The sequence below is a fragment of the Leptonychotes weddellii genome, chromosome 11 (assembly GCF_054177405.1).
Source record: "Leptonychotes weddellii isolate Sample4059 chromosome 11, ASM5417740v2, whole genome shotgun sequence".
NCBI lineage: Eukaryota > Metazoa > Chordata > Mammalia > Carnivora > Phocidae > Leptonychotes > Leptonychotes weddellii.
The window spans coordinates 12,686,047-12,702,523 of record NC_138379.1 but is presented as its reverse complement, the minus strand read 5'-3'; the positions used below and the strand labels follow the sequence as shown (position 1 = coordinate 12,702,523).

At 38.2% G+C, this 16,477-nt stretch overlaps 1 protein-coding gene across 2 annotated transcripts in view; it reads left to right on the top strand.

Annotated features, from left to right (window-relative positions):
• Positions 1 to 16,477, top strand: part of CSTPP1 (centriolar satellite-associated tubulin polyglutamylase complex regulator 1) — a 190,682-nt gene that overhangs the window by 77,787 nt on the left and 96,418 nt on the right. For both annotated transcript variants that reach the window (XM_081798170.1, XM_006730187.3), the window contains exon 3: positions 8,549 to 8,679. In XM_081798170.1, coding sequence (XP_081654296.1) covers positions 8,549 to 8,679 — 131 coding nt within the window. The remainder of the gene's footprint in view (positions 1 to 8,548; positions 8,680 to 16,477) is intronic.

Below are 16,477 nucleotides of genomic sequence, written 5' to 3'. Positions count from 1 at the left end.
AGTATCTTCGAAGTGCTGAGAGAAGATAAATGACAACCCAGAATTCTCCACCTGGTTAAACCATTACTCCAGAGGGTAAATAAAGATATTTTCAAGAAAATGAAAACTGAGAGCATTTACCACCCACAGGCTTTTGCAAAAACAACAGGTCTGTGAATATTCAGAAATTCACAATTTGAAATCAAAAGAGCATAGAAAACCTGAAGTTGTTTTTGCTGAGTTTTCTGCAGACTCATTTGGGAGCAAACCTGACCTGGACTAGTTTATGAGACTATCTTTGCTCTTTATTTATTCTTCTTAATGTAAATATATGTTTCACTGTGGAAATTTTAATATGCTTGACTATGGGCTGCTACCCCAGCCCCACTGGGGGTGCTATACCACATCTGGTTTGTGCAGCTTATTGCCTTTATAAAATCCAAAAATTTGTCAATTCCAAAATAGAGAGGTCCAAAGTGATAAGTGATTGTGGACCTGTCTGAAAGGATGATGTACTTTAGCAAGGAAATAATTGAACAAAGAGGGAAGGAACACAATGAAGAATAGTAGTGAGCATGAAAATTGATATGTTGATAAACTTAATTAATTATTGACCTTTAAAAGTAATGAGTAATTTTTTACATTTAAAAAGGTAGAAGTCAAAAGAAATAAGGTATATCCAAATTGGAAAAGAAAAGGTAAAACTATTTGCAGATGACATGATCCTATGTGTAGAAAATCCCAAAGAATCCACAAAAAGGCTACTAGTCCTAATAAATTCAGCAAAGATGCAGGATACCAAATCAACACACAAAAATCAGTTGTGTGGGTTTTTTTAAAATATCTTATTTATTTGAGAGAGAGCAAAAGAGCACAATCAGGGGGAGCAGCAGAGGGAGAGGGAAAAGCAGACTCCCCACTGAGCAGGGAGCCCCATGTGGGGCTTGATCCCAGGACCCTGGGATCATGACCTGAGCCAAAGATAGATGCTTAACCGACTGAGCCACCCGGGCACCCCAATCAGTTTTGTTTTTATACACTGGTAGTCAACAGTCAAAAGGAAATTAAGAAAGCAATTCTATTTATAATAGCAACTAAAAGAATTAAATACTTAGGGATAAATTTTTTTGAGATTTTATTTATTTATTTATTTTAGAGAGAGAGTGCATGCATGCATGCATGAGCAGGGAGAGGGACAGAAGGAGAGGAAGAGATTCTCAAGCAGACTCTACACTGAGTGTGGAGCCTGATGTGGGGCTCGATCCCACCACCCTGAGATCATGACTTGAACTGAAACCAAGAGTTGGACGCTTAACCAACTGAGCCACCAAAGGCATCCAAGGCATAAATTTAACCAAGAAGGTAAAAGATTTGCACACTGAAAACTATAAAACCCTGCTAAATGAAATCTAAAAAGACCTATATAAATGGAAAGACATCCTGTGTTTATGGGTAGGAAGACTTTTAACATTGTTAAGATGTCAGTACCATCCAAAGAAATCTACAGATTCAACACAATCTCTACCAAAATTCAAACAGACTTTTCACAGAAATCGAATAGCTGATCCTCAAATTCACATGGAATTACAAGGGACTTCAGAAAGCCAGGACAATCTTAAAAAAGAAGAATGATGTTGGAAGACTCAAACTTCCTAACTTTGAAACTTAATACACAGTACTACAGTACTTACTACAGTACTGAAAACAGTATGTATTGGCACAAAGACAGACATATAGACCACTGGAATAGAATAGAGAGCCCAGAAACAAACCCGCATATGTATGGTCAATTGATTTTCAACAAGGGTGCTGTTCACTGGGGAAAGGACTATTCAACAAATCCTTCCAGCAAATGGTTCTGGGGAAACTAGGTATTCACATGCAAAAGAAGAGTTGACCCAGACCTTATACCTTATATAAAAGTTAACTCAGGGTGCCTGGATGACTCAGTTGGTTAAGCGGCTGGCTCTTGATTTTGGCTCAGATCAGGATCTCAAGGTCCTGGAGTTTAGCCCTGCATCCGGCTCCACACTCAGCAGGGAGTCTGCTTGAGGGATTCTATCTGTCCCTCTCTCTCTGCCCCTCCCCCTGCTCACTCTCTCTAAAATAAATTATAAAAAAATAAAAATTAAAATTAACTCAAAATGGATCAAAGACCTAAATTTAAGAGCTAAAACTATAAAACTCTGAGAAGAAAACAACCAAATGTCTTTATGGCATTATAATTGGCAACGATTTTATGGTTATCACAGCAAAAGCATAGGGAACAAAAGAAAAAAAATTGATAAAATGGACTTCATCAAAATTAAGAACTTTCTGTACTTCAAAGTGTACTATCAAGAAGGCAAGAAGACAACCTGCAGAATGAGAGAAGATATTTTCAAATTATATATCTGATAAGGGATTCATATCCAGATTATATAATGAACTACAACCCAACAACAAAAAAATTTATTAAAAAATGGGCAAGGGACTTAAATAGGCATTTCTCCAAAGAAAATATACACATGTCCAATAAGTACATGAAAAGATGATCAGCATATCATTACTCAATGAGAAAATACAAATCAAAACCACAATGAGATATACCACTTCACACCTACTAGCATGGCTATTAAAAAAAAAATAGGAAAAGAGAAAAGTGTTGGTAAGGATTAGAACCCTTGTGCACTGCTATGAGAAGATAAAATAGTGCAGCCACCAGGAATACGGTTTGGTGTTTTCTCAAAAATTTAAATATACAATTACTATATGACACAACAATTCCACTTCTGGGTATATACCCAGAAGAACTGAAAGCAGGATATTTGAAGAAGAGGTATTTGTACACCAATGTTCATAGAAGCATTATTCATAGTAGCCAAAAGGTAGAAACAACCCATGTGTTCATCAGCAGATGAATGAATAAACAAATGTGGTATATACCTACAATGGCATATTATTTATCCTTAAAAAGGAATGAAATTTGATATAAGCCCAACATGGATGGACCTTAAAAACTTAGTGAAATAAGCCAGGGACGCCTGGGTGGCTCAGGGGGTTGGGTTTCCACTCTTAGTTTCAGCTCAATCATGGTCTCAGGGTTGTAGGACCGAGCCCCACATGGGGCTCCACACTCAGTGAAGAGTTTGCTTGAGATTCTCTCTCTCTCTCCCTCCCTCTCTGCCCCTCCCTCTGCTTGTTGGTGCATGCTCTCTCTTTCTCTGTCTCTAAAATAAATAAATAAATAAAATCTTTAAAAAAAGAAAAAGGGGCGCCTGGGTGGCTCAGTTGGTTAAGCATCTGCCTTTGGCTCAGGTCATGATCTCAGGATTCTGAGATCAAGCCCCACATCAGGCTCACTGCTCAGTGGGGAGCCTGCTTCTTTCTCTGCCTCTGTTTCTCCCCCCAACTTGTGCTCTCACTCTCTCTCAAATAAATAAATAAAATCTTAAAAAAGAAAAAAGAAAGAAGCCAGACACACAAGGGCAAATATTGTACAGCTCCACTTATAAGAGTTATCTAGAATAGACAAATGCATAGAGATAGGGTAGAATAGAGGATACTAAAGTCTGGGAGGAAGGTGGAAGGGGGAATTACTCTCTAATATATATAGGATTTTTGTTGGGGATAATGATAAAATTCTGTGAATAGATAATGGTAATGGTTAACGGCATTGTGAATGTATTTAAGCCACTGAATTGTACACTTACAGTAGTTAAAATGATAAATATCATGGCTAAAATAGTAAGTATTATAAGCATTTTACCATATTAAAAAAGTTTTTAATTTAAAAGATAGAAGTCAAAATCTAGAAAATAATATCAGAAGATGAGAAAAGTGCTCATAGGTTATTTAGAGTGTGCTTTGCTTCTTGTCTTGATTTGGAGAGTAATAAAAATAATGAGTGACTTGACATTTTAAAAAATGTGTAACTACTAATTTGAAAAGATATATGCATCCACATTTATTGTAGCATTATTTACAATAGCCAAGATATAGAAGCAACCTAAGTGTCCATCAATAGATGAATGGGTAAAGAAGGTTTGGTATACATATACAGTGGAATATTACTCAGCCATAAAAAGAAGGAAATCTTGTCATTTCGGACAACAGGGATGAACCTACAGGGTATAATGCTAAGTGAAATAACTCAGAGAAAAACAAATACCATATGATTTCAATTATATGTCGATTCTAAAAAACAAAACAAATGAACAAACAAACATACACTGTAGAGAGAAAGATGGAGTCATTCATGTCAAGCAGGGGCCTATGTCAAGCCATGATGCAAGCAGTTAAGGGTTCTGAAGCTATCAGATATCACTGAGACCAGCACCAGCTGACAACACCCCAGACTGATAACTAGGAGAAGCACAGGAGGTCTGCAAGGTCTCAAGACTGATTAAATCCCTTTAAAAAGGAAGGAGTTTTACAGCAAACTGTAGACTCTCCAGACACTGACCCCTCAATGTCTGAGCACTTAAAAAAGGCAGCCACTGCCGAAGGCTCTGCCTGATTGATCTCTGAACAGAGCTGAGATCCTCCACTGCTTGAACAGAATAAGCAGTAAGTGCCAAGAGCTGACCCAGACTGGCCTGCGGCCTTATCTCAACTGTGTACCTACAGACTGACTTCGCGTTTGGTTTGTTCACTTCCTACCCAATCCCCCCCGCCCCCCGCCCGTGTTATCTTGTTTGTTGTGTGACTTAGGTCTTGTGTTTTGCTTTGTGTGCCATGTAAGAAGCCAAGTTAATCACATGGTGAAATGTCATTGAGTTTGGAATCCTGAACCTGCTTTATAATTACGTTAACCTTGTTTTATGACTGAATACAGCTGACAGTGTGGAAAGACATAACTCATGTGTGTACCTTCATTGTGTGCTCATGACATACACAAACAGAAACAGTCTCATAAATACAGAGAACAAACTGATGGTTGCCAGAGAGGAGGGGGTCGGGGATGGGCAAAATAGGTGAAGGGGATTAAGTCTTCCAGTTATAAAATAAATAAGTCACAGGGATGAAAAGCACAGTGTAGGTAATATAGTCAATAATACTGTAATAACTGTATGGTGACAGATGGTGCCTGCACTTACCATGGTAAGCACTGCATTATGTATAGAATTGTCGAAATCACTGTGCTGTACATCTGAAACTAATATAACATTGTATGTCAACTATACTTCAATTAAAAAAAAGGAAAACTGTAGCTAAATATGTATGTTGAATTTTTAAGAGGAATTCTAAGAAGTTACAGATTCTGTCATAGCTTCCAATCTAACAAAGGGGGGGAGAAAATAATTAGAAAAAAATTAGGGGCGCCTGGGTGGCTCAGTCGTTAGGCGTTTGCCTTTGGCTCAGGTCATAGTCCCAGGGTCCTGGGATTGAGCCCCGCATCGGGCTCCCTACTCTGCGGGAAGCCTGCTTCTCCCTCTCCCACTCCCCCCACTTGTGTTCCCTCTCTCGCTGTGTCTCTCTCTGTCAAATAAATAAATAAAATCTTTAAAAAAAAGAAAAGAAAAAAATTGGGGCATCTGGGTAGCTCAGTCGGTTAAGGTCTGACTCTTGATTTCAGCTCAGGACATTATCTCAGGGTCTTGAGACCGAGCCCCACCTCAGTCTCTGCTCTCAGTGTGGAGTCTACTTGAGATTCTCTCTGCCTCTGCCATCCCCCGCCCTGCTCTCTCTCTCTCTCAAAATAAATAAAATCTTAAAAAAAAAAAAAGAAAGAAAAGAAAAAACTTTCCTAACACAATAGAAAGCAGGGAAAGAAAAGCCAAAGAAAAAATATTCATGGAAAAGACGTAATAAGATGGCAAAAATTAATCAAATATATTTTTTTAAAAACTGACTTATTAAAATACAGAGACTGTAAGTTTGGGTAAAAAGCAAAATCCAACTATATACTACTTACAAGAGAAATATCTAAAACAAAATGACCCAGAAGGATTAAAATTAAAAGCACAGGAAAAGATATGCCAGGCAAATACTAATCAAAACAAAGTTGGTATTGCAATACTACAATGCTAATATCAGGCCAAAGTCCTGGACTTTTAAAAAGGTTATAAAATGTTGACTTCAGTATTTCCAGTGTGGCTGACTACAAATATAAATCTGATACTTTTCCCTGGTATTACTTATCTATTCTTTCTAATCTTTCTAAATCAACTACCAAAGGCATTTATGGAGTAGTATGTACTATATGTTAGATAATGTGATGGAGACCAAGATGAATACAACCTAATTACTTGCTCCATAGAACTTAACAGTCTTGTAGGCGATATAAGTCCAGTAACTTTTTTCAAAGGCAGCAGATTCGGAGTACCAGTAGAGAGTTAGTTATAAGTGAGGCATGATGAGAATTGGGCATGAGTATAGAATCAGGAAAAAACTTCATGCAAAATGTGGCATTTGAGATGGTCCTGAGAAACTGGATAGAATTTTAACAGATGGAGGTAGGGAAAAGTTATTTCAGGTTGAGGAGAAACAGTAAAGCTTTGAGCAATATATTGTATTTTCTGCTTTTTTTTACAGCCATCTTATCTAAAATAATTTTCACTGATTATATTATCTACTAACTCTTTAAGTAAAGTGATTATGATCTCTATACTGACCAGCTAAATTTTATTGGTAGGGATGATCTTGAGACAGTAGTGGAAATATAATTATAAATCTTTTTGTATTCAATATTATATGTCCTTGGTCTATCAGTTTGTTTTTTAAAATTCTTATTTTATAACTTCTTATGTAAATTCTTATCCGTACAATGAGTCTCAGCCAGATTCTTCAGTGCATAAATTATTCCCTAGTTTTAAAAAAGATACATATTTTTTAAAGATTTAATTATTTTTAGACAGAGAGAGAGCACGAGCGAGCAAGCTGGGGGGCATGGTAGAGGGGCAGAGGGAGAGGGAGAGAGAGCATCTCAACCAGACTCCCTGCTGAGCATGGAGCCCGGGGCTGGGCTCAATCTCATAATTCTGAGATCATGATCTGAGCTGAAACCAAGAGTCAGACTCTCAACCCACTAAGCCACCCAAGCACCCCTAAAAAATATATTTTTAAAAAGCTACACTGAGGATATAATTCCACTAGTGTGAGTTTCTTTACAGACCAGATTATGACCTAGACACCAGCTTTTTTCCCATGGGGGGTATGAAGCATACTTTGGGACTGATTCTTTGCTGGATAGCTTCATAAATTTAAACTAGATTGTTATCATTTTAGACTTCATTTGCTAGAAATGTGACCTACTCCATTACCTGTAACAGCTCATTTGCTTTATTTTTCATATTCCTTTGCTCAAGACAACAGCATTGCAAACTGCATGTTTAACACTTTCGATACTTTTTTAAAAAGTTCTCTTCTAACATATTCTTTACCAGATGTTTTCCTCATGCTTCCTCATAGTGTGTCAGAAGTAGATTTCTACACTAGTTTTCCAAAGGGAGAAGAGCATGTAATTTGCTTTTTTCATACAATGTTATTAATATTAACAGGAAGAGGCTAATTTTATCTTAAGTGATAACATACTCTATGTTAAAGACAGGTTAGATGCTTCCCTCAGAACTTGGTCAGGGAAAAGGAAAATGGAACAGATGACTCCTGAAATTTTTTCCTGTTTGGTTCAGAGATTCAGCTTTGCTCCCACTTTAAATTGTCAGCAAATGAAAAGTGGCATTTGGAATTTCCACTGTCTCTCTATTGCTTTGCCATCTTCAGTTTAATGCCTGCTTCTCTACAAAGATTAACGTATTTTCCACTCATGATTTACTTGTCAGGGAATTTAGGAGTTTTCTGGAACCTGAAGTCTGCCTTTAGTTGTGCTGATTACTGGATAATTGCCTATTCTTTGGTGGAATTTCCATTTTTAGATTACACCAGGCTCTACAGCCTTTATTTCTTTGGCAGAAGAACCCAAAGGCAATGGAGTATATTTTTTCCCCTTATCCGGCCCAGCTTAAACAATGACTCACTTGGGCCCTGGGGCTTTGCTTCATACTCTCATTCGGGGCCGCTTTTTACCCTTGTTCCTCTTATTTGCCTTAATGTTCTATTTGAAACCTTTCGTATCCTTTGGCACATGGCTTTGCCTCTGAGGTTATTGTCAAAAAGGTATCCATCACCCCCAAACTGGAACAGACAATCCAGTTATGTCCCCATGAGCCGTGTTGTTCTTATGGCAGCTGATGTAGGTCAGAGAGAGTACAGAAATAATGATTCCAAATGTGGTAGAAGAAGTATTCTCCAAAAAGGTGCAAGTGCCAATGTCATCCAGTTAAAGACTGAAAGATTTCCCTCTATTTAAGATGCTCCCATGACTGATTAAAACTCCCTCAGTGCATATATGTGGGAGGTAGGAAACACTCAGAGGAATTGGACTCCAAGAGTTTTCAGAAGGATATGGTTATATGAAGGGATTTCTTCATTGAAACACTTGGTCTAATCTATAGTTCAGAGTTTTGTTGGAGAGAAAAGATTTTCCTCCTTTTTGGCAATGGTTCTGTGTGGTCTTGATTTTTTATTCTGATGCCAGCCTTCCATATCTCTTCCTCTAATGATGACTCCTTGATTTTTCTCTTTGCAGTTTTAACAGTGTATGTCAGGGAACTCACATTCTCTTTCGGGAATTCAGCTTCATCCAAGCCACCCCTCACAATAGGGCATCATTCTTACGGGCCTTCTGGAAATGCTTCCGAACTGTGGGCAAAAATGGCGGTAAGTCTTCCTAAATTCTTTTCTTGCCTTCTTTTCTTCCTTCCAAACTTCTGTCTTTCTTTTGTTCCTATAAATACTGTTTGAGTACGTGCTCTTCGAGGCTCCCCGAACACCTTACTTTTGAGGAGCTATTGTCTTGTGTCACAGAAACTACCACCATTACTAGTACCAACACCATCACTAATGATATCTATGAGGAGCCAAGTGCAGTTCTGAACACTTCATGTGTGGTGATGTATTACTCTTCACAACAGTTCTCTGTGGTAGATACTGTCATCCCCATCTTATAGCTAATGAAACTGGGGATCAGAGAGGTTAAGTAACTTGACAAGGTTATACAACAAATGCTGGGGTGGGATTCATACCCAGGCAATCTGACTCCAGAGCTTTTGCTCTTGGCAAATATTAAAATACATGCAGCAAATTGAAGAAATGATATGAACACAAAGAAGGAAACTCCTGAGTGGAGGGTGGGGGTAGGACGGGGACACTATTGTTAGAGAAAGGGGAACGAGTAGATTAGAGAAGGTTCTCCTGAGAACTGGTTGTTTGGTCTAATTTGGGAAGGAAGAGTAGGAGTTATGTACATGGATAAAGGAAAGAAAGACATTCTAGGTAGAGCATGTGCTGTGCTGTAAAATCATAAAAGAACCTGGAATATTTAAGACATTGAGAAGATCAGAATGGCTCGAGTTTGTGAAGGGGGTTAGCAGAGGTGAGCCTGTGAAGAATAGAAGAGTCAGGTCTGAAAGATCATTTTTGCCATAAAAAAAGAAGTCAGATTTTATTCTGTAGGTTAAAGGATTTTATTCAGAAGAATGGTGTGATGATATCTGAGTTTTAGAAAGATCATTTGAAAGGCAGTATAGAAATGGCTTAGAGGGTGGGGCACCTGGGTGGCTCAATCGGTTAAGCATCTGCCTTCAGCTCTCTCAGGGTCTTGCCATTGAGCCCCATGTGTTGGGCTCCCTGCTCAGCGGGAAGTCTGCTTCTCCCTCTCCCTTTGCAGCTCCCCCTGCTTGTGTTCTCTCACTCTCTGTCAAATAAATAAATAAAATCTTTAAAAGAAAAGAAATGACTTAGAGGGTGAGTCTGGAGGCAGAGAGCCTAGTTAGGAGATTTGCAGTAGTAAGAGATAATAAGAACCAAACCCAAATTTACTAAGACGCTAATATGCTATTTCTATTCTTTTTATTATTCTAATCACGGCTTCTGTGACATGTAACTCAAGAGCCTATCCATCTCAATTACACTATTGAGCAGAAATACTTAGTGTACTGAGAATAGCATCATCTCCTTTATTGACTATATGCACTAGTGGACAAAAATCAAAGCGGACTCAATTTTAAGTGAACTACCTCAGAGAAACTAACCCATTGGTCTCTACATAAACAAAGCTGGGAGCTGTGAGTGTACAGGTAAAGTCTGAAGTATTTCATCAGAACCTGTTTTTCCCAATCCTTTCCCAGTCCCTTAGTCAGTCAGCAGATATTTATTGAATACTCACTATATTGAAGAATGGTGCATACAGCTAGAGCTGGTTTTTGTGGAATAGGCACATGGAGATAACTATGGAAAACAGTCTTTAGATCTCCTTAATTCTTTTCCTGATTTAGAAGTGGGGCCTCTTCCAGAATCTATTTACTATCACAAGGGATCCATATAGCATTTGGACTCTGAGCAGATGTAGGTTTCTTTACCTTTCGTACAGCAGCTGCCAGTGATTCATCCAGCTGCTAAGAGGAAGCAGCTCCAAGTTCTCCCTGTTTTTCCTGTACCATAAACAAGACCTAGATTTTATGCTGGATATTTATTGTTAGGCTTCTTAATCAGACAGCCTCTGATTTCTTAAAGACCAAATGCAACATTTGCATCTAGGTGATCCTAAAATCTTCAGTTAAATCATTTTAATATATTCTCAGTTTCTTCCAGGAAACTTTAGAACAGCTTTCAGTCCCGAAGTGTGTCAGCTCCCAATTTTAATCCAGAACAAGCAAAAACACTCAGAGGCAAAGTTCCAAAAGAAAGTACTTATTAAGCCCCATTTTTTCAATTAGAATGCCACGTACCTGACTCCTACTCAGAGGAGCTGATATTATATTGTTCTTCTGCAGATGACTTCCTTAGAACATCTTGTACATATTTTAGCATTATCAAGAAGAAACTAGGTCTTCTGGGAAACAGCAAAAGAAGATCAGAGTTCCAGCATAACATCTAAAAATGAAGCCACCTGTAGAAAACTAAGGATCTGATGCCTTCTGGCAAGAAACGGTTTATCGAAGTTTTTAGCAAGTATAGGGATGCAGTGTCGTTTCTGCATGACTGAGTACTGAATGACGCTAATTTTCCTGTGTCTGAAATTCAAATAACCTCATGAAGGTTTAGTGAACCTCTTGCTATCTAGGCAACTTTAGAGTCTTGGAAGCAAAAAGACCTATTCATATGTAATAAGCCTTTAAAATTCAACTTCTCACTTTGGTATTTCTTTCAGTGTGAAAGATCAATCTGAATTTTCCAAGTCTGGCAAAGATTAAAATTCCCTGAAGTAAATCTTCACTTCTGTTTAGAGATATTGGCTCAAAAGAGCTATTGTTGGGGCGCCTGGGTGGCTCAGATGGCTGGGCGTCTGCCTTCAGCTCAGGTCATGATCTCCAGGTCCTGGGATCGATCCCCGTGTCTGGCTCCTGGCTCAGCGGGGAGTCTGCTTCTCCCTCTCTCTCTGCCTCTCCCCTTGCTTGTGCTCTCCTCTGTCTCTCTCTCTCTCTCAAATGAATAAATAAAATCTTAAAAAAAAAAAAAAAGAGCTATTCTCCACAGTTTATTTTTAGTTTGTTAGAATTTAATTTTGAGCTTTGTGCTTTTACAAATGAACAAATATGTATATTATATTTCATTTAATAAAAGAACGAGAGCTACTTCCTCTTCTGCCCATGAAGAAGTACTAACTTAGGGAATTGTCCTCCTGCCATAAACAACTAGAAAATCAAACAATGTATCTGAAACAACTCTTTCAGATATTAAACAACAGTTAATCTGGGACTGTGGTCTCTGAGAGGCAGTTGCCAAGCAACAGTACAGGAGAGGAGATCCAAAGAGCACAGCAGTCTTACTGAGTTGAGGAGGCAGAGATTGGGGTTTGGAGAGGCCACAGTGGCCAGAATTTGCAGGGCAGAGTACCAAAGAGGAGGGAGTTGCTTAGGAAGCTCCAGAGAGCTGCAAGTGGGTATTTGAGTCTCTGGCTACAAACTCTGCACATGTGTGGGTTAGAAAAAGAACCACCAGAAAACAGTAGTAGGCCAAACAGTTCCTGGAGTATACACAGGGCTAGGAATAGTTCATGCCACTACCAGCCAAAGTGGAGAAACCTCAAAGTACATAGGGCATTGACACTGGATAGAGCCCTTAGCAGCTTAAAAACAAAAAGGATTAAACGCGTCTATCTGCAAGTAACTTAACTGTATACCAGAACAAAATTCAGTACTCCTTAAAGGAACTCAGTAAAATCAAGCACTCAATAACATAAAATTCACAATGTCTGACATCCAATTAAAAATTACCAGACATTAGAGGAAGCAAGAACATATGACCCATAACCAGGAGAAAAATCAATCGGTAGAAACACAGACCCAAAAAAGACAGAAATAATAGAATTAGCTAACAAGGACCTTCAAACAGTTATTTTAAATCATATAAATATGCTCAAGTATGTAAAGGAAAACATGGCTGTAATTAGGAGATAAATGGAAGATATTAAAAAGATGCAAATGGAATTTCTAGATATAAAAAATATAATATCGGAAGTGAAAATAATGATAGCAATTAACATTTATGAAGTTGTTTCATATGTGGAATATCTAATTTTTCTTTACAATGATCCTATGTGTTAGGTGGATACTTTTATTATCACTTTTTCACAGAAAATGAAACAGATTCAGAAAGTTAAAAGTATGATGACATGAAACAACATGGTTCCTGTGGAAACTGCAGGAAGTTCATTGTGGCTGGTGCTTAGTACATAAGAAGGAAACATCATCCCAGTCAGTTGAATCTTACCAATTTGTGTGGTATTTTCACATATGAGACTGGCAAAAGCATGGAAAATGGAATGGAAGGCAGGAGTAGGACCAGTTAGGAGCCAATACAACAGAACAGGAAGTGGCAGGGAGAGGAAGAGCTATTTCAGGTTGATTTGACAGGACTTGCTGATTGATTGGGTAGGAGTGTGGGAGAGAAGAGTCAAGAATAAATGCCAGAATCTAAAGTATTGCCAATTTCATCCCTCCCTTCCTTTTTCCTTTCCTTTTTTTTTTTTCTCCAATTCTTTAACCTTTTATGTTTTACTCTGAATTCACTGTGATTTGTCTTCATAGTCTAGGTATATTCATTCATTCAACAAACATTTATGTATTAGTTGCTAGTGATAAAGCAGGGAGTGAGAGCAGAAATTCCTGCTCTCATGGAGTTTGTGGTCTGATAATCAGAGATTTGAAAAAAAAAAAATCCCTGCATTTATGAAAGAAGATCACAGTTTAGGGATCAGAGACTTGTAGTCGGTCTATATAATCATATGATAAAAACTGTTTTTCCTAAAATATCTAATGTTATGGTGGTTAAAGTGATTGCAAGGGAAAATGCAGACAATTTAGGCTGAAATAAAGCTTTTGGTCTGACTTCTCTGTGAACTGCCTCAAATTTCCACCTGATTTTGCTTGTCACTAATCCTCATCCTCACCACTAAAAACCATTCTGTGAGGATTAACAGTGCTTACTTCAGAAATGGGTGGCAGTCTTGTTTGAAATATTAAAGAGCATTTGTTACTTTTGTCATTTTTTAAACAAACAGACAAAAATCCTTCCATGTAATCTCTTCAGTCCTGTGGTTTCCTCTGGCCTGTCCTCTGCACCTGCTCCCACCAGAGCTCCACGGCTCCACATTTGTCCCAGAAACTGATGTGGCCAATAAACAACTTCTTCAACCTTCAGTTCCTGGTTCCTGTCTGCGGTTTTCCTTATTTCTTTTCAATTCTAATTTTTTTTTTCTTTTTCCATCTTTACTTCCTTCTTCAAAACCTTTCCTCCAGGGAGAACATTGACGTGTGATGTCACCTCAAATCTTTCACCTCACTACCTGCAATAACTTTAATCTTTCCCTCTATTTAATGTTCCTTTATTTTTTTTTATTTCGGTTATTTGGGGCTATCACACATGTCACACAATGATTCCCGGAATGTTTTTGTCACTACCTCCTTTCTCACCCAACCCTCTTCGCCCTCCAGGCATAATACTGTTAGGTTGCTAACGTCTCTTCATCCTTTTGAATCTTAGCTTAAAGGTCAGCTCCTTAAAGGACCTTCTTTGTCCCTCCCTTCCTCATCTGAATTAGATCCCTTCACTATTCTTTTGCAAATCATCCTGTAATTTTTAGTCATACTGTTTATTACAGTTTCTGGCTAAGTGTTTTTGGATGACTCTACTTAATGTCCACCTCCCTTATTAAACTATAAGCTTGATGAGGGCAAGAACCTTGTTTGTTTTGCCAATAACTACATTTTTAGTATCTAACATACATAAATGATTTCTTTTTTGTTATTTAATATGAAGGCTCACCACTTCCCAATCACTATTCATTAATCTGTGATTATTGAATGGATTATATTATTATCTCTTATATTAGAGGGTAGTGTTGGTTTCAGAAGAGCTTTATACTCTTTTCAATATTGTGTAGGGACTTTGACTGAAAATAATAATAGCTACTCCTTATTGATCACCTACTGTAGGCGAGGCATAAACTTCACATTCAAAGTGCCCCACTAAAAACTGGCCCATTCAAAGCTATACAGTATCGATCGACACCTAATTAAAATAATATTCAGTACCCTCTGGTGCTTCCAAACAAGGATTAAAAGATTTAGATCATGGTCTGTATACAAACTTTATTTTGATTTATTTACTTACTCAACTTATTTATTTATTTGTTTGTTTATTTATTGAGACAGAGAAAGAGAGCATGGAGGGGAGGGGAAGAGGGAGAGGAAGAGAGAGAATCTTAAGCAGGCTCCATCCCCAGCACTGAACCCAATCTTACGATCCTGAGATCGTGACCTGAGCTGAAATCAAGAGTTGGACACTTAACTGACTGAACTACCCATGCGCCCCATGATCTGTATGCAAACTTTAAACATTGGCGAGGATCTAACTATACTACCTCCTTTCCTTTGTATTCTGAGTCATGCCTTTATGCTCCAAAAGAAATCACTAACTAGTAGTGGTCAGCTGACTGCATGTGCCTTGGCCTGCAGTTATGTTTTCTTTGGCTAGCAATGTTAAAAATCATTTTTTTAGGGGACACCTGCTGGCTCAGTCAGTTAACCATCTGACTCTTGATCTCAGCTCAGGTTTTGATCTCATGGTGGTGAGTTCAAGCCCTGCACTGGGTTCTGCACTGGGTGTGGAGCCTACTTAAAAAAATAAAATAAAATAATTAAAAAATAATAATTTTTTAAAATTAGATGCCAAAAATTTAACATAAAAATCTCAATTCAATTTCACTTAAAGAATGGAAAATCATCCCAATACCATGCCCACATTCCAACAGAGAGGCAGTTTGCCAGGGTGAAGGTACAGCTGCTCCCTTTAGACAGGGCATGTGGTGGCCTCAGATTTACCACCATCCCCAGCTGCCTTGCTTCATCTGCTTACGTCTCCTGCCTGGCCTCTGTAGGCATTTGAGTTTGCTACCATTGCTAGAACTTCTTGGTCCATTTATAATCACTTGAAAGGTAGAGTTACACTCTCAATTCAGAAGGAGTCAGGATCTTATTCCTTGACTAGATTCTCTTTCTCTTTCCGCCTTTTATCTTGCTGTCTCAAAAAATTTTAGAATTGAAAGGGACCGTAGAAGTCATCTTGTCTTGAAACTAGGACTAAGTTAAGGGTTTTAAAATATATTTATCCCTTGATTGTGGTAAAATATACATAACATAAAATTTACCATTCTAACCACTTTTTAAATAGAGAAATCTTTTTTGGTGATAAAATATAAATAACATAAAATTTAACATTTTAACCATTTTTTTAAAAAGATTTGACTTATTTATTTGAGAGAGAAGGAGAGCATGAGCTGAGGGCTGGGGGCAGATGGAGAGGGAGAAGCAGACTCCCTGCTGAGCATGGGGCCCAACGCAGGGCTCGATCCCAGGACCCCGGGATCATGACTTGAGCTGAAGTCAGACTCTTAACCTACTGAGCACCCAGGTGCCCCCATTTTAACCATTTTTGAATGTACAGGTCAGTGCCATTAACTACATTCACATTGTTCTGCAGCCACCACCATCATTCATCTCTCTAATTTTTTTCATCTTCCCAAACTGAAACATTTTACCCATTAAAAAATTACTCCCCATTTCCCCATCCTCTAGCCCCAGTATTTTATTTTCTGTCTCTATGTCTTTGACTCTGCTAGGTATCTAATATAGGTGGAATTACATGATATTGTATCTGGCTTTTTTCACTAAGCATGATGTTTTCACAGTTCATCCATGTTGTAGCATGTGTCAGAATTTCATTCCTTTCTATCCATTGTGTGTATATATCATATTTTGTTTATCCATTCATCTGTCAGCAGACGCTTGGGTTGCTTCTACCTTTTGGCTATGGTGAATTACACCGCTATGAACATGGGTGTACAAGTATCTGTGTAAGTCCTGGTCTTTGATTCTTGGCCATATTCTTAGGAGTAGAATTGCTGGGTCATATGATAATTCTATGTTTAACTTTTTAAGGAATTGCCATACTGTTT